The sequence below is a fragment of the Etheostoma cragini genome, chromosome 5 (genome assembly GCF_013103735.1).
Source record: "Etheostoma cragini isolate CJK2018 chromosome 5, CSU_Ecrag_1.0, whole genome shotgun sequence".
Lineage (NCBI taxonomy): Eukaryota > Metazoa > Chordata > Actinopteri > Perciformes > Percidae > Etheostoma > Etheostoma cragini.
The window spans coordinates 16761376-16774763 of record NC_048411.1 but is presented as its reverse complement, the minus strand read 5'-3'; the positions used below and the strand labels follow the sequence as shown (position 1 = coordinate 16774763).

Genomic DNA, 13388 nt, shown 5'->3' with positions numbered 1-13388 from the left:
TGAGTATTTACCCCACCATTGGTAGAGTTCCTTTCAGTTGTTCATTTTCCCCACTGGTTTAGTTGTTCATACTTCAGTGCGGTGACTCTACACACTCCGGTACAGAAGGTGGCGGTACACATATTTAACGTTAGTTCTGTGATGCAACACACATTGCCATAAACCCTTTCTTTACATAGATAGTTAAGTTTCTTTAACTGTCTATGCCTCGAACACCGAGTTGTTGTCGGCCGCTTTAAATGAAAGAAGAAGACATATATCCCAGCGTGCACTACTGCTGTTGTGTCCGAGGTTACCAAACCAAACTAAGCGGCAGACTACCGTATTGCTGTAAGTGATTTTTTCGGCAGCAAATCCGACACAGATAAGGCAGATACTGTGTTTCCTTTACCCTCTTCCAGGATGAGCGGTATGCGCACCTTCGTCAGCGCCAGCTGGATGGTCGTATTAGTGGGGATCGGCTATGGGATGTGGGCTATCATATCTCCAGGAGAAGAGCAAAGGAAAGAGCTCATCAAGGTAATTTATCTGAATAGCAGTCAGTGTACAGACAAACTATTTATAAAACTAAACGAATCTAAGTAGTACTGTATGTTAGTATAGTCCCGGTATATAAAATCAGTAGAAAGGATAAGAATTGACTGAGGGAAAAGTGCAGCATATACTTATATCATGCAATGATGAAACGCAAATAGTCAATTTAAAGATACTATCTAAGGAGCCTGATTCGAATGGTTGTAGTGTCTACTATTTGGGTTATATGGGGTTCTGAATGTCTGCCTTTGCATAGAATTGTTAGTTTGTTCCCAGTAAATAATGACATAGCCTATTTTAGGACAAATGTCAACCTTATAATTTGTATGTGTAATATTTCACAATATTTGTATGTGAAAACAGTGCATTACTCAGCAGTGGTACTGGCCCATTGCATGCATTGCTTTAAACGCATAGATGGAGCATAGATCTTAAATGGAGAGGAAAACATGTTCGAGAAGTAAAATTTAAGGTGATGCCTCTTCTCAAACATGTTTTCCTCATGTTTGATCACTTTGACAGATCCATGCTATATTTAAGGCTTAAATATAGTCTTAAATATAGGCTTAAATATAGCATGGATCTGTCAAAGTGATCAAGGTATATCGAGTCAATAATTGTTGACGAGATAACATGCCACAGAGCAAATACACCGACTTTATTCATCAATTTAAGATTGCATTGTTGGTGTATGATTCTTGTTATTTGCAGTACTCATAGTTTTACTTTTCTTACTATTATTGTGCATTAATGTTATGCACCAAAACAACATATAAATATATACTATACTATATAACACATTACTTGTATGTAACACCATAAAAAAGCATCAAGAAAAAAACTAGTATGATGCATTTAAATACTGATTAGGATGTTGATTACCATGGCAACTATCTCTTGATTACAGCTATGTACTAGGGGGCCAGGAAAGAAAGTTCTATAATTTGCTTGCTAGACCAATGTATTTATGAAATACAAAAAAATGAGTTAAACAATTTCTTTTACTTGGGCAAATGTATTAAATAATGACACTTATCTAACTTTTGTTTTACTACCCATCAGAATCTGCCTGAATCGAACCCAAAGAGAATGGAAGAGACGAGGAAGAGGAACGCTCTGGTGATGCAGGCACTCAAGGAGGCGGCTGAAACCGACGAGAATATTGCAAGAGGACCTGCGAGATAGAAAGGACCAGCTCTGTGACCTGTTTGGGAAGTCTCCGTGTATTGAATGCTGCTGGCATGCAGGGCCACAACCTAAATATAGATGGACGTTTTATTATTCTATAGGGAGATTGTAGTCTAATTTTCACCTCTAATGTCTTCATTGTATGTGAAAACAATTTACCATTGGATGTCGAGATTATTTATTAAAACTCTCCAAAGACAACACATTTTCAGTTTTATGATCATGTTTCTTAGCAGTAATGTAAAGCTGCAACGATGAATCTATTTGTTGTCAAATTATTTTGTTAAATTAATCGCAAACTATTTTGGTAATCAAATAAGTAGTTTGAGTAATTCTTTGTATAAAAAAGTCTAATTTCCAGCTTCTTAAATGTTTATATTTTCTAGTTTCTTTAATCCTCCTTAACATTAAGCTGATTGTCTGAGTTGTGGACAAATCAAGATATTTGAGCATGTCATCTGGGGCTTTGGAAAACACTGATAAAGATTTTTCTGATGTTTTTTTATATTTACATTTTTAAAAATCCTTTGAATCACATTCCTGATCAATGAGCGCACCATTATACAGTTCCACCAATGGACTCATTGGGTGTTTTTGGTCTGGCTGGTACCTCAAACAACATGTGCCAACCTTATACTGATTGCTGTCTGAATGTCCGAGGACCTTTTAACCCGTAATCCTGTTTAAAGCGGGATGTTGTAGGTGGAAAGATTGGATTCTTTTAATTTAAAATGGGGTTCAACTGAAATTTTAAATCAGAATTCTGGATTCAAAGTCCAGAGTGAAAACCATTACACCGTGGAACCCAACATGGAAATGCTAGGTGGGTTTGGGTTTCTTACATAATTCACCATGTATGACATAGAAGGCATACAACAATACCAATGACAAAAAAGATGAAGCAACCTGTTCTGGCTAACTCAAGTAATTTAGTAAGCTAAGCATATGCAGAGGATGATGGAAAAGGCAACTCGAGAATATGTTTTGAAGGACATGCTGCAAACAATGAAGAGATAGCTAGGATAGAAGTACTGTAAGCAAATGCATGGTAACGTATATGGGTTGACAATGTAAAGGCTTTTAAAGGGTGTGCTAGTAATGATGTGTTTTGGATATGCATGCCTTCTACTACACTAAGAATTTATACATTATCTTGGTGGGTTTGCACTCCATGTATTTCTGCCTTAGTTTTGGATTTTCTACCACTGACGTAGAGCAGCGTACAGCCAGTTCCCTAAACTTTGTCTCATTCAGAGACCAGAGACCCAAACGGGGCTCTAAGTCTGTCAGGAGGTCTGAAATCTACCATATCAACTGAGAAATCACGTAATGCACAGCAGACAATGGTGCAGTTGGATTATTTTCTGAAATATAGTGACTGTATTTCTGTAAAATTATAGCTTTAATTTTCACCAAATATCACAACTCCTCTAAATCCCAGAGAACACGGATGGGAGAGGCTATGTTTTGAATTGAACGTTTTGAACATGAGCTGAAATCTTGTTCAAACACATCTTAAATATTACAGTCCCTGGGTTTATTAATTCCTTCAAATAAATTAATGTATCATTGAGTTGGAATAATTGTATTATGCACGTGTAAATTACCTCCTTAACAAAGGAGGAAGGAAGAGTAAATGATGCCTGGGCTACATGAGTGCTGACAGATGTAATTGGAATAGTCCATCTACGGGAGAATAAATAGTTTCAAGAAATATAAAAATGCCTGAGAGCCTTACTGCAAAATATTCCATAATTTTTTATATTTGGATTAATAATAATCTATTTTTCCCTTTACATAAAGATATTTTCAGCATAAATTGATGCAGAATGAAGTAGAAACAGGTGCATAAAATGTCACCAGAATGCGGGAAATTAATGTCAACGGTCTGTTCTTATATAGCACTTTTCTAGTCTCAACAACTACTCCAAGGGCTTTTACATAGTCCAGGAGCCACACGCTGCGGACAAGGCTTCCATACAAGAAGCCACCTGCTCATCATATAAACACTCACACACATTTACACTCCGATCGGGGGCAACTTGGGGTTTAGGTTCTTGCCCAAGGACCCTTTGACATCAACCGGCAGGGCCAGGGATCAAACCACCAACCTTATTATTGGCAGGTGACCCCTCTACCACTGATACATAGCCACACTAAAATAAGTGTTTAATGCTAAAAGAAATGATGGAGATGGACCCCCCGTCCAGGGGCATCGGACTGGGGGGAATAAGGGGACTGAGTATCAGGGCCCTCATGTAAGGACGGCCGAAACAGATGCTAAAATGAGTAGCTGTGGATACGGGGAGACACCCATAGAAAATGCCTTTCTACAGGGGCAATTTTGTGCCACGCCCCTGCCCAAGACCCCCGCATCATAAGTCATCACATCTGGAAATAAAACCTTGGCCTTTGGGATGCCAGGCCAGGTGTGATTATACCAAATTTGTGTGCTATCTAACAATTACAAACTGGGCAGCTAAAATGAACATACACTGGCTATTAACAAGCTGGACAATATCCGTTTTGAATTGCATTCAGTTTATCAGTTTAAAAGGGGGCGGGCTAAGCCCCCAACCTTCTAAAAACGGCCCTGATATTAGCCTTAAAATATGTGCAAATAAGATATTCAACATTAAACCTTTGGTGAAGGAATTTCTTACATGGATAGATACTGGTAGATAATTTTTTTTTAAATGCAATCATTTGTCTTGAGGGGGAATGGGAATTCTTGCTTTGTTTTCTGAAATAAAAGTCTGAAAAAAGTCCTGTAAAAAACCTGTTAGGCCTGTTCATTTCTTGAACTATATTGACTCATTTCTTTGTTTATTGATACATGTGTTTATTTCAGGATGTACATGAGCATGTTTATTTGTTCATGAAATGGTAATATTAACGTAACATATTAAACCATGCCTCCAGTCATTACACACTGACCTGAGGTGTGTGACAATCTGTCATTTAAATAACATGGTTACTCCCTTTTCCAATTTCCCGGTATGAGTTATAACTAAATCATTTGTATTTGTGTGTTTTGGTAAACGAACATGTTTCAGGTTTTAGCAGGTTTGGTTGGGGAAAGACATATCGACGGGGGAACAGCCATCGCGACAACACCGGTACGGTCCGTTTGTTTTTAGGTAGGCAGCCAGTAGCCTACTACTTCCTCTCACCGGAAAATCAATCAGCTTTCCGCTTCCCGTCAAGAGATCCGCTAAACTACATCACATCATGTAAGCATTAACAATTTGACAATAACATGCTAAAACGTGTCTTTGCGAAGAGGTTTTGTTGAATAGAAGAGCAAGTCTGTGGTTTACTGCATTTTATCTGGTACAGTGCACCGGCGGCTGATGAAAGTTAATGCAACGCTCTGCCATCGTTAGCCACCGAGGCTAAACTACCCAAGTAGCATCTTACGTTAGCTTTCTAGCTAATGTCCATGCCTGTAGACATAGAAGCACAGTCTTGACAGTAACCAATCGTTCAAACGCAGCCTCAATATGTACATCACCGTGCATGACAAAGTCTTCAAGCCCTTCAGTGAGGTAACGTTAGATGACATGTCATTGCAAGTGGAAACTGTCTTTTGTCAAACGTAGAGAAACGTCTCAACACAATATCAAAGTAACGTGCGCAGCTTTGTTACCCCATAGATAACGGAACTACTGGCATACGTCTACATAGCTAGATCGTTTAGCAACTCTTTGTACTCCTCCACGACTCCTCTAACCATCTGGAAGGAAATATATTTTAAACCCTTGGATTCAACAGCTTGGCTCACAGTTTCTCAATTCTTTACGACCAGTGGAAAATTATTCTTATTTTTTTAAAGCTAATGTGTAGTTTTTTTTAGTCTGGACAATTAAGTCTGTTACATTTGGGCAAGCACACTAAACTGTTTAGGTAATGTCATCTCACAGTGGACTTTCCTGTCTGACCTTAGTTATAGTAGATTTTGAAGTGTAGTGAACTATTTAGGCTAGTGACTCATCATTTTCACTGTGCAGACACCTGTCCTTTACTTTAGATGCAGGTTTTCAGTCTCAATTAGTGAATAATGTATATTAATATAATAATTAAATAAATACAACTAACATAATAAGAAATAAAATAACACATTTTATTACAAGGACTGTTCAAATTACATTTTCTACATGCTAATACAATGCTAACATGCCCAATGTAGATTTGTTGGTCACCGTAATCATTTCTCCTTTCCATATATAGTGCATATGGTTAAATGGACCTTGTGCACACTATTTTTTTGCCATGTATTCTGTTTACGCTACACAGACAGAACAATGTCATTACCCTTTTATGATAATAAACCTGTTATGCATATGTCACCGTAATGTTTTGTGCTGAAATAGAGGTCTGATATTAAATCCCTGTCTCAGAAAAATGCCCAAATCAAAGGAAGTGCTGTCCTCCACATCTGGAAGTGACTCTGACAGTGAAGTAGAGACCAAGGTTTGTGTTTAATACTAATTTATGAAGTGGTTACTTTATCCATGTACTTTGAATATGTATTGGCCCCATCACAATGAAGCTCTAAAAGCAGATCTTATTTTGAAATAGACAATGTTGGGCAGCTGTTGATTTAAAAACTGTTTGTTTGCTTCTCTTTTAAAAAAGGTTAATGATACAAGCCCGTAGACATTAACAGTGAATAGAGAAGTCAGCTATGAGTAGGGATGGGTATGCTTAGGAATTTGTTTAAATAAGTGATGCAATAAATAAAGTCTTTGCCTTGGCACAGTTAGGCACAAATGCTTCCTTGAACTGATTTGCCAACAGCTAATACTAACACGCTGTACTATTCTTTAATATCCCACTTTATCAATTATTATCTATTCATGCACAATTGCACATTTAAGATCTGTGGAAAGGACAGGATGAGGGGCAAGAATTTAGAAGAAGTATTTGTTTTTTTGTTTTTTTAGGCAAAGAGAAAGAAGTCCAATCCACCAGAGAAACCAGCCAAAAAACCAAAGAGCGGTGAGAGTTCCAAGCCAGGAGGCTCATCCAAGGGCAGCGGCAATGGTGATGACAACATGTTCCAGGTGGGTATCACAGGCAAGGGCGTAGTTTTTAGCGTGGGAGTTACAACCCCACCAATAATCCAAACTGGCCAGTGCAACCCATCCCAAAACCTATTATATTTTCCTTTACATAACATAAGACACCGTAACTTGATACAAAAAACGCACAATTTGTTGCAGAAAAATTTACCACAATGCAGGAGATTTCAACTCCCCTAATGTTGAACCCAAAGTTATGCCCTTGATCGCAGGCATACTGTAATGACAGCTGTTTCGATGGGGAATTGCAATTGCAGCCATTGTGTACTTTCAAAAGTATTTTGTTGTATTCAGTAGATCCATTTTAAATGTAGGGGATAGATCTGACTATGTGAAATTCAAATACAGGAAGTTGAATTATTTAAAGAGACGGAACAGTAATCTTCAACTCAGAGTCAATGCAGGGTTGCCTCCGACATTATTGTCAATTTTTGAAATTGTTTTCATACAAGTAAATTCTTGACGTGGATCCAACAAATAATGAGCAAATATAAATCCCCACAGCTTACTGGCCAATAGGTAAGGTAATTACTAAGGTAGCCATCCACAGATACAGTTCATCCTAATGAGTCACTGTAACACATGTCTGTAATACATGCTTAATTATTTTAAATGTAGTGTCTGGTCTGTTTAAGAGCCGCGGTGATCAATTCTTTGAGTCCGTTGCACCTAAGCTTTGAAATCCTCTGCCTCCTCCTCCTTCCGGTCTGTTCTGTTGGGCTCTTTTAAAACAGATAACGACCTACCTTTTTAGACAGACGTTGACTGACTTTTCTGCACTTTTTGTTTTATTACATAATTTGAATTGTGTATTATGTTCTTTTGTATGCCTTTTTTGAGATTTTATTCATGAAAAGCACTTCCTAGATACATTTAACTATATCTTTGAACAGCTCAATCTTTAGTCAGGTCAGGTTATTGTATAAGTCATTCAGGTCAACGCCTTCAATCATTTTTCCTTCAGTTTTTGTGAGAACAAAGTTGTTGTTGAGCACTCTTTGGATAATATTGTAAAGGACTTAAAATGTATTTCTCCCAAAAATGTTTTGTGCAGAAAAGTGAAGTAGTTTGCTCCTTACAGATTGGAAAGATGAGATATGTCAGCGTCAGGGACTTCAAAGGCAAAGTCCTGATTGACATCAGAGAGTACTGGATGAACCAGGATGGGGAGATGAAGCCTGGGAAAAAAGGTAATCCCATCTGTAAACCCTGCAAATGCTAGAGATGTTTTATGATCAGTTTCAGTGATCTAGGTGCAGTGCATACATATCTGAAAAAGTACCCCAGGACCTGCAACTACATTTGATGTTTTTACTGGTTTGCTGTTGTGGTGTAGGATGCACTTTGAACCTGTTTTACATTGCTTGTAGGTATCTCTCTGAATCCAGAACAGTGGAACCAACTGAAGGACCAGATTTCAGAAATTGACGACGCCATGAAGAGAATATAAGCATTCCTTTTGATGTAATCTGTTGAACGTATTCCTTTATTAGTTGGCTTATCAGTTTTGTAAAAATCCTGGATGTGTTTTCTAATGGACTTGTTTAGTTTGTAGTTGTTTAGACCTAAAGTTGTCTGCATACTCTGGTTTTCAGTGTGAAACTTGTTCTTGAGCTGTTTAAGGAAAGGGATGGGTGGATGAGTAGGTGGTGGGTGGAGCGTATCAATACCGTTATGTTTTTTATTGAATAATAAAAATGAGGCTCTAGCTTAATATTGATGTTCACTGTGTAAGTCCATGGTCACAGTTTGACTATCATGAATTTTAGGACTCAGTTTGACCTGATCTTTGTAATGTGTAGCACCCAACATCCGTGCTCTTCATTTCAGAAAGTCAATCCAGTCTGGCATGTTGTACCTGCAAGTGATCAGACCCATGGTGACCCATGGGTTAGGTTTTGAAATAAATGATACTATCAAACAAATTGTCAAATTTACATTATTGAAAGCATTGAATTAGACTTGCATTACCTGTAACTATGGCTTGGAAATTTATTTAATATAATGTGTCATTCAATTTAATCATATTGCGATGAAATCATATACTGAATGAAATTATAAATGCAGCACTTATTTTTGCCCCCGTTTTTCATGAGCTGGACTCAAGATCTAAGACTTTTTCTATGTACATAAAAGGCTTATTTCTCTCAATTCTTGTTCACAAATCCATCTAAGGCTGAATCTCATTTTTCTGTCTTACCCCTTCCTCTTAGTTTTGCGTGTACATGTAAGAGTAAAGGCAATTCCAATTCTCGTTTTGATTCAAGGATGGGGCTAAGGGGAAGGGGTAGATAACCCTTAACTTGAAACCAAGAGGGTAAGCCTTCATAGCGCTGTTTTGATGCCAACAAGCCATCACCTGCAATTAGCAGTCCATTGACTGGCATTTATTGTTGTGTCACTTTGACAAATCTGAAGCGTTTAAAGACTACTTGTCCATTGTTTATTTCTAAAGAAAAAACAATGTATAAAAGGCTCCATTACCTTGTATCTCATCTCTACGCATAGAGAGGAGAGGCTTACCCCCTTGGTAAATTCTCATGAAACAGGATTAATATCTTATTCATGCACAAAGAACCTGTACTGACAGCAGCCCCTCCTCACAAGCGCAAGTTCCACCAATCAGAGGCATCACTGTGGCATTGTTCAGGATTGTGGGTAATGAAGTACTTATCCAAGACATTGCGAATAAAAAACATTTATCTTAAAACAAGTTTGGTGCCCCATGAACTTTTTGCATCTACAGAATAATAATGTTTAAAAAAGTGAAAAATGCTCAAAATCCTTAGAATAGCTTTTAATTCTATAATATTAATGCACTGGGAACACTGCACATTAAATCCCAAATCTAAACATCACCAAAATTGATCACGTTTGTGTTATACCTTTACAGAAAGTGAAAATGGAATATTAGGCTGTTAAAAAAAAAGCAATATTTGCATTTTTCTTTACAAACTCAAACATTGACTGTATCAACTGAACAATGTCTCAAGGTTGTGCTTTACTTTGAATCACTGCACTACTTTTTAGTTGCATAACCATTATTTCTGAGAACTGCTTCACATCTGTGTTGCATGGAGTTGACCAACTTCTGGTACCTGTGAACAGGTATTCCAGCCCAGGACCATTGAACTACATTTCACAATTCCTCTTCATTACTGAGTTTTGCCTCAGAAACCACATTTTTGATGTCACCCACGAGTGTTCTTTGGGATTGAGGTCTGTTAATTGGGCTGGCTGCTCCATAACTTCAACCTTGTTCATCTGGAACCAAGACTTTGCTCGCTTACTGGTGTGCTGGGGGTCATTGTCTTGTTGAAAGACACATTTCAAAAGCATTTCCTCCAAGGCAACATTACCTCTTCAAGTATTTTGATTTATTGAAACTGATCCATGATCCCTGGTGTGAGATAAATAGGCCCAACACCACAGTATGAGAAACATCCCCATAACATGATTTTTGCACCACCATGCTTTACTGTCTTCACAGTGTATCGTGGCTTGAATTCAGTGCATGGGGGTCGTCTGACAAACTGTCTGCTGCCCCTAGATCCAAAAAGAACAATTTGGCTTTCATCAGTCCACAGAATGTTGTGCCATTTCTATTTTGGCCAGTCAATGTGTCCTTTGATAAATTTCAACCTATTCAGTACATGTCTTTTTTTCAGCAATGGGACTTTGCGGGGCCTTCTAGCTGATAGCTTTGCTTCACTTAGCCTTCTTCTGATCGTAACAGTACTCACAGGTAACTTTACATCTTCTTTGATTTTCATGGAGCTGATCATTGGTTGAGCCTTTTGGCTATTCTTCCATCCATTTGAATGGCAGTTGACCATTTGTTTCCCACGTCGTTCAGGCTATGGGTGCTATTTCAAGGCATATAAAAATTAATTCTGGCTGAGCAGCCTATACTTTTCTGCACTTCTTTATATGTTTTCCGCTCTCCAATCAACCCTTTAATTAAAGTCCACTGTTCCTCAGAGCAATGTCTGAAACAACCCATTTTGCTGAGTATTTCAGATTGAAATGCACTATAACTAGCATGCACTACGTTTGCTTCCTTCTTAAATATGGGCAATACTGTTACTTCACGGAATCAATCACCTCACTAATTGAACACAACACTGCTATTATTTTTGAACATGTCCCTTTCAATTACAGATTCAATTACACAGAATGGGTCTGTTGGTTTCCTATGACTACAACACTTACTAGCAAAATATTTTACATGTTGGCAAACTGGCCGTTTTTCGTTTTAGTTTTTTCATATCAAAACAAACATCTGTTGGCCGCCAAGTACACAGACCGTTGTACCATGTGAGGGACTTCTCCCCTCCCAAATAGAGTTAGTTGGGTGAGTCCATACCCCGTTGTTTCCCCAAAAGTCTTCTCAGATAGGCTACCTATAGCCGGGCCGCCTCTACCGGCCCTAAAACGCGACAGGGTGGATGGCTGGGAGGAAGAGGCCTGGAGGCGGGGCTGAAAAAACAAGGTGGAAAAATAAAAATACATTAGAGGAGGATGCTGCCAAATGTGCCAAGCTTACCGATTTATTTTGAAAAGGGCAAAACACAAGTGGCAATTGTTGAAGAGAAATACAGCCTAGGCCTAATGATTAGCACTAGCAATGTAATTATTTGGCTAAGAATGTTGTAGCGTTGTCAACCTATGCGCAAGCAAAATATTAAATTTAATTAAAATAATAGCCTTTTTGTATCACCCAATATATTGTGATTCATAGACTTTGCAAAAATTATGCAAATATTGATAACAAAACTCAAGCGGGATCTGTGTATTCATTATTTTTTGTAGCTTCTGAGCAACAGATAAGCCAGTCCCCCGCTGAAAAGGATGAGCCTGGAATTGGCAATATGGAGGCCATGACTACAAGGACAGGTAGTGAGTATACCAGAGTAAACAAATTAATTAAAGCACCCATATTATGCTCATTTTCAGGTTCATAATTGTATTTTGAGGTTGTACCAGTATAAGTTTACATTGTATAATTTTTTAAAAAACACCATGTTTTTGTTGTACTGCACATTGCTGTAGCTCGTCTTTTCACCCTGTGTGTTTGGGTTTTTGTTTTAGCTACAGAGTGAAATGTCTCATTTGTTTTAGCTACAGAGTGAAATATCTCACTTGTTTTAGCTACAGAGTAAGACATCTCACTTGTTTTAGCTACAGAGTGAGACATCTTACTGCTATACTATCTTTGTTGGGAGCCATACATGCGCAGTAGCTAGGTAAGATCACATCAGATAGATAACTTTCTCAAACTTTGGTCAGTAGAAGGCAGGATTAGCTAGGAGACTTCTTCTAAATGATGGCACACTTGTGGGAAACCTGCGGAACAGGGACATGTAAGTAGTTCTTTTGTAGATTATGGTGAACTAATGTGAATTGTATAGGCTTGGGCATCGAGAACTGATTCTTACTTGGATTGGTTACAAAATTACAAACTATTTAATAGTTTAAATAGTTTTAAACTAAACAACATAAAATTCATGTACATTTTCCAAAATATTATGAATAATCTATGATGTATTAAAGTGGACAAAGAGGAGACTTTATTGATCTGGTGATGAAAGTCACACGCTATGCCAGGTCAAACTTCAGAGACCTTGATATTGTTATATAACTAATTACGATCAAATGACAATAACTATTAATCTATAATGTATTACATTTTGGAAGTAACTTGCCCAACACTGCGTTTGTCACACTTAAATGTTTCAGCTCATTAAACAAACTTAAATATTATTCAAGAGTTAGCACAAGTAAACACAACATGTAGTTTTTTAGTGAAGGTTGTTATTATTAAGCGCTGTGGAAGAATTTTGTAGATTTGTTGTAATTCAGCCACATTGGAAGGTTTTCAAGCATGACCTACCTTTTTAAGGTCACGCCGCAGCTTGAGGTCACAAACCGATGGCTGGACATTCGCCTGTAGGATTTTTTGGTAGACAGCAGAAATTTTATTTCCATTTATCACAGCAAATCTTCCGGGTCCTGAAGGAGCAAAACAGCCAAGACCATCACACTACCACCACCATGTTTTACTGTCGGTATGATTTTCTTTTTCTGAAATGCGGTGTTACGTTTACGCCAGATGTAATGGGAAAGTTTCATTTCCGATCATACAGGTAACACAAAGACGGTTATCTGATTATTAAGAAGCTTTATTGTCATTATCAGATCGAATATTATCATCATCAGTCCTTTTGCTACAGGCCTGTGTGCTGGACTGCAAGAGGCTGTTAACATGCAACTGAGCCGAGCAGACAGACAGAGACAAGAGGACAGACAGGTAAAGGAGCAGACAGACAGAGGTAGGTCAAACAGAAAGGTAGACAAACTGGGGGCAAAGAGGTAGACAGGTAGTGAGGTAGGGGAAGAGACAGACAGGGACAAATGAGGACTGTCTGTCCCAGGTAGAGGCAGACAGACAGGTAGACAAGAGAACTGTCTTTCCCAGGTAGAGGAAGACAGGATAACTGTCTTACCTAGGTAGAGGCAGACAGAAAGGTAGACAGGAGGACTTTCTGTCCCAGGTAGAGGCAGACAGAGAGATGGGGGGGG

At 38.2% G+C, this 13388-nt stretch overlaps 3 protein-coding genes across 4 annotated transcripts in view; 2 read left to right on the top strand and 1 right to left on the bottom strand.

Annotated features, from left to right (window-relative positions):
* The first annotated feature begins 197 nt into the window (after nucleotides 1-197).
* On the top strand, nucleotides 198-1923 carry LOC117944892 (ubiquinol-cytochrome-c reductase complex assembly factor 3). The gene is made up of 2 exons (XM_034872120.1): nucleotides 198-519; nucleotides 1597-1923. Exons 1-2 carry the CDS (start codon nucleotides 403-405, stop codon nucleotides 1717-1719), a joined length of 240 nt encoding a protein of 79 aa, XP_034728011.1. The 5' UTR covers nucleotides 198-402; the 3' UTR covers nucleotides 1720-1923.
* A 2779-nt stretch (nucleotides 1924-4702) lies between these two features.
* On the top strand, nucleotides 4703-8731 carry LOC117944887 (activated RNA polymerase II transcriptional coactivator p15-like). 2 transcript variants are annotated; one of them, XM_034872112.1, is made up of 5 exons: nucleotides 4703-4955; nucleotides 6123-6195; nucleotides 6669-6788; nucleotides 7888-7996; nucleotides 8177-8731. In XM_034872112.1, the coding sequence occupies exons 2-5, from the start codon at nucleotides 6127-6129 to the stop codon at nucleotides 8254-8256; spliced, it is 378 nt and encodes a 125-aa protein (XP_034728003.1). In that variant the 5' UTR covers nucleotides 4703-4955; nucleotides 6123-6126; the 3' UTR covers nucleotides 8257-8731. The 2 variants fall into 2 exon arrangements, with proteins under 2 accessions (XP_034728003.1, XP_034728002.1); XM_034872111.1 differs by lacking the exon at nucleotides 4703-4955 and adding an exon at nucleotides 5032-5270.
* Nucleotides 8732-12972: 4241 nt separating this feature from the next.
* LOC117944845 (nucleus accumbens-associated protein 2-like) overlaps nucleotides 12973-13388 on the bottom strand; it is a 16110-nt gene continuing 15694 nt past the window's right edge. Inside the window, exon 8 of the mRNA XM_034872032.1 lies at nucleotides 12973-13388. This exon is cut by the window's right edge and continues 683 nt beyond it. The gene's annotated coding sequence lies outside the window, so the exon portion shown is untranslated.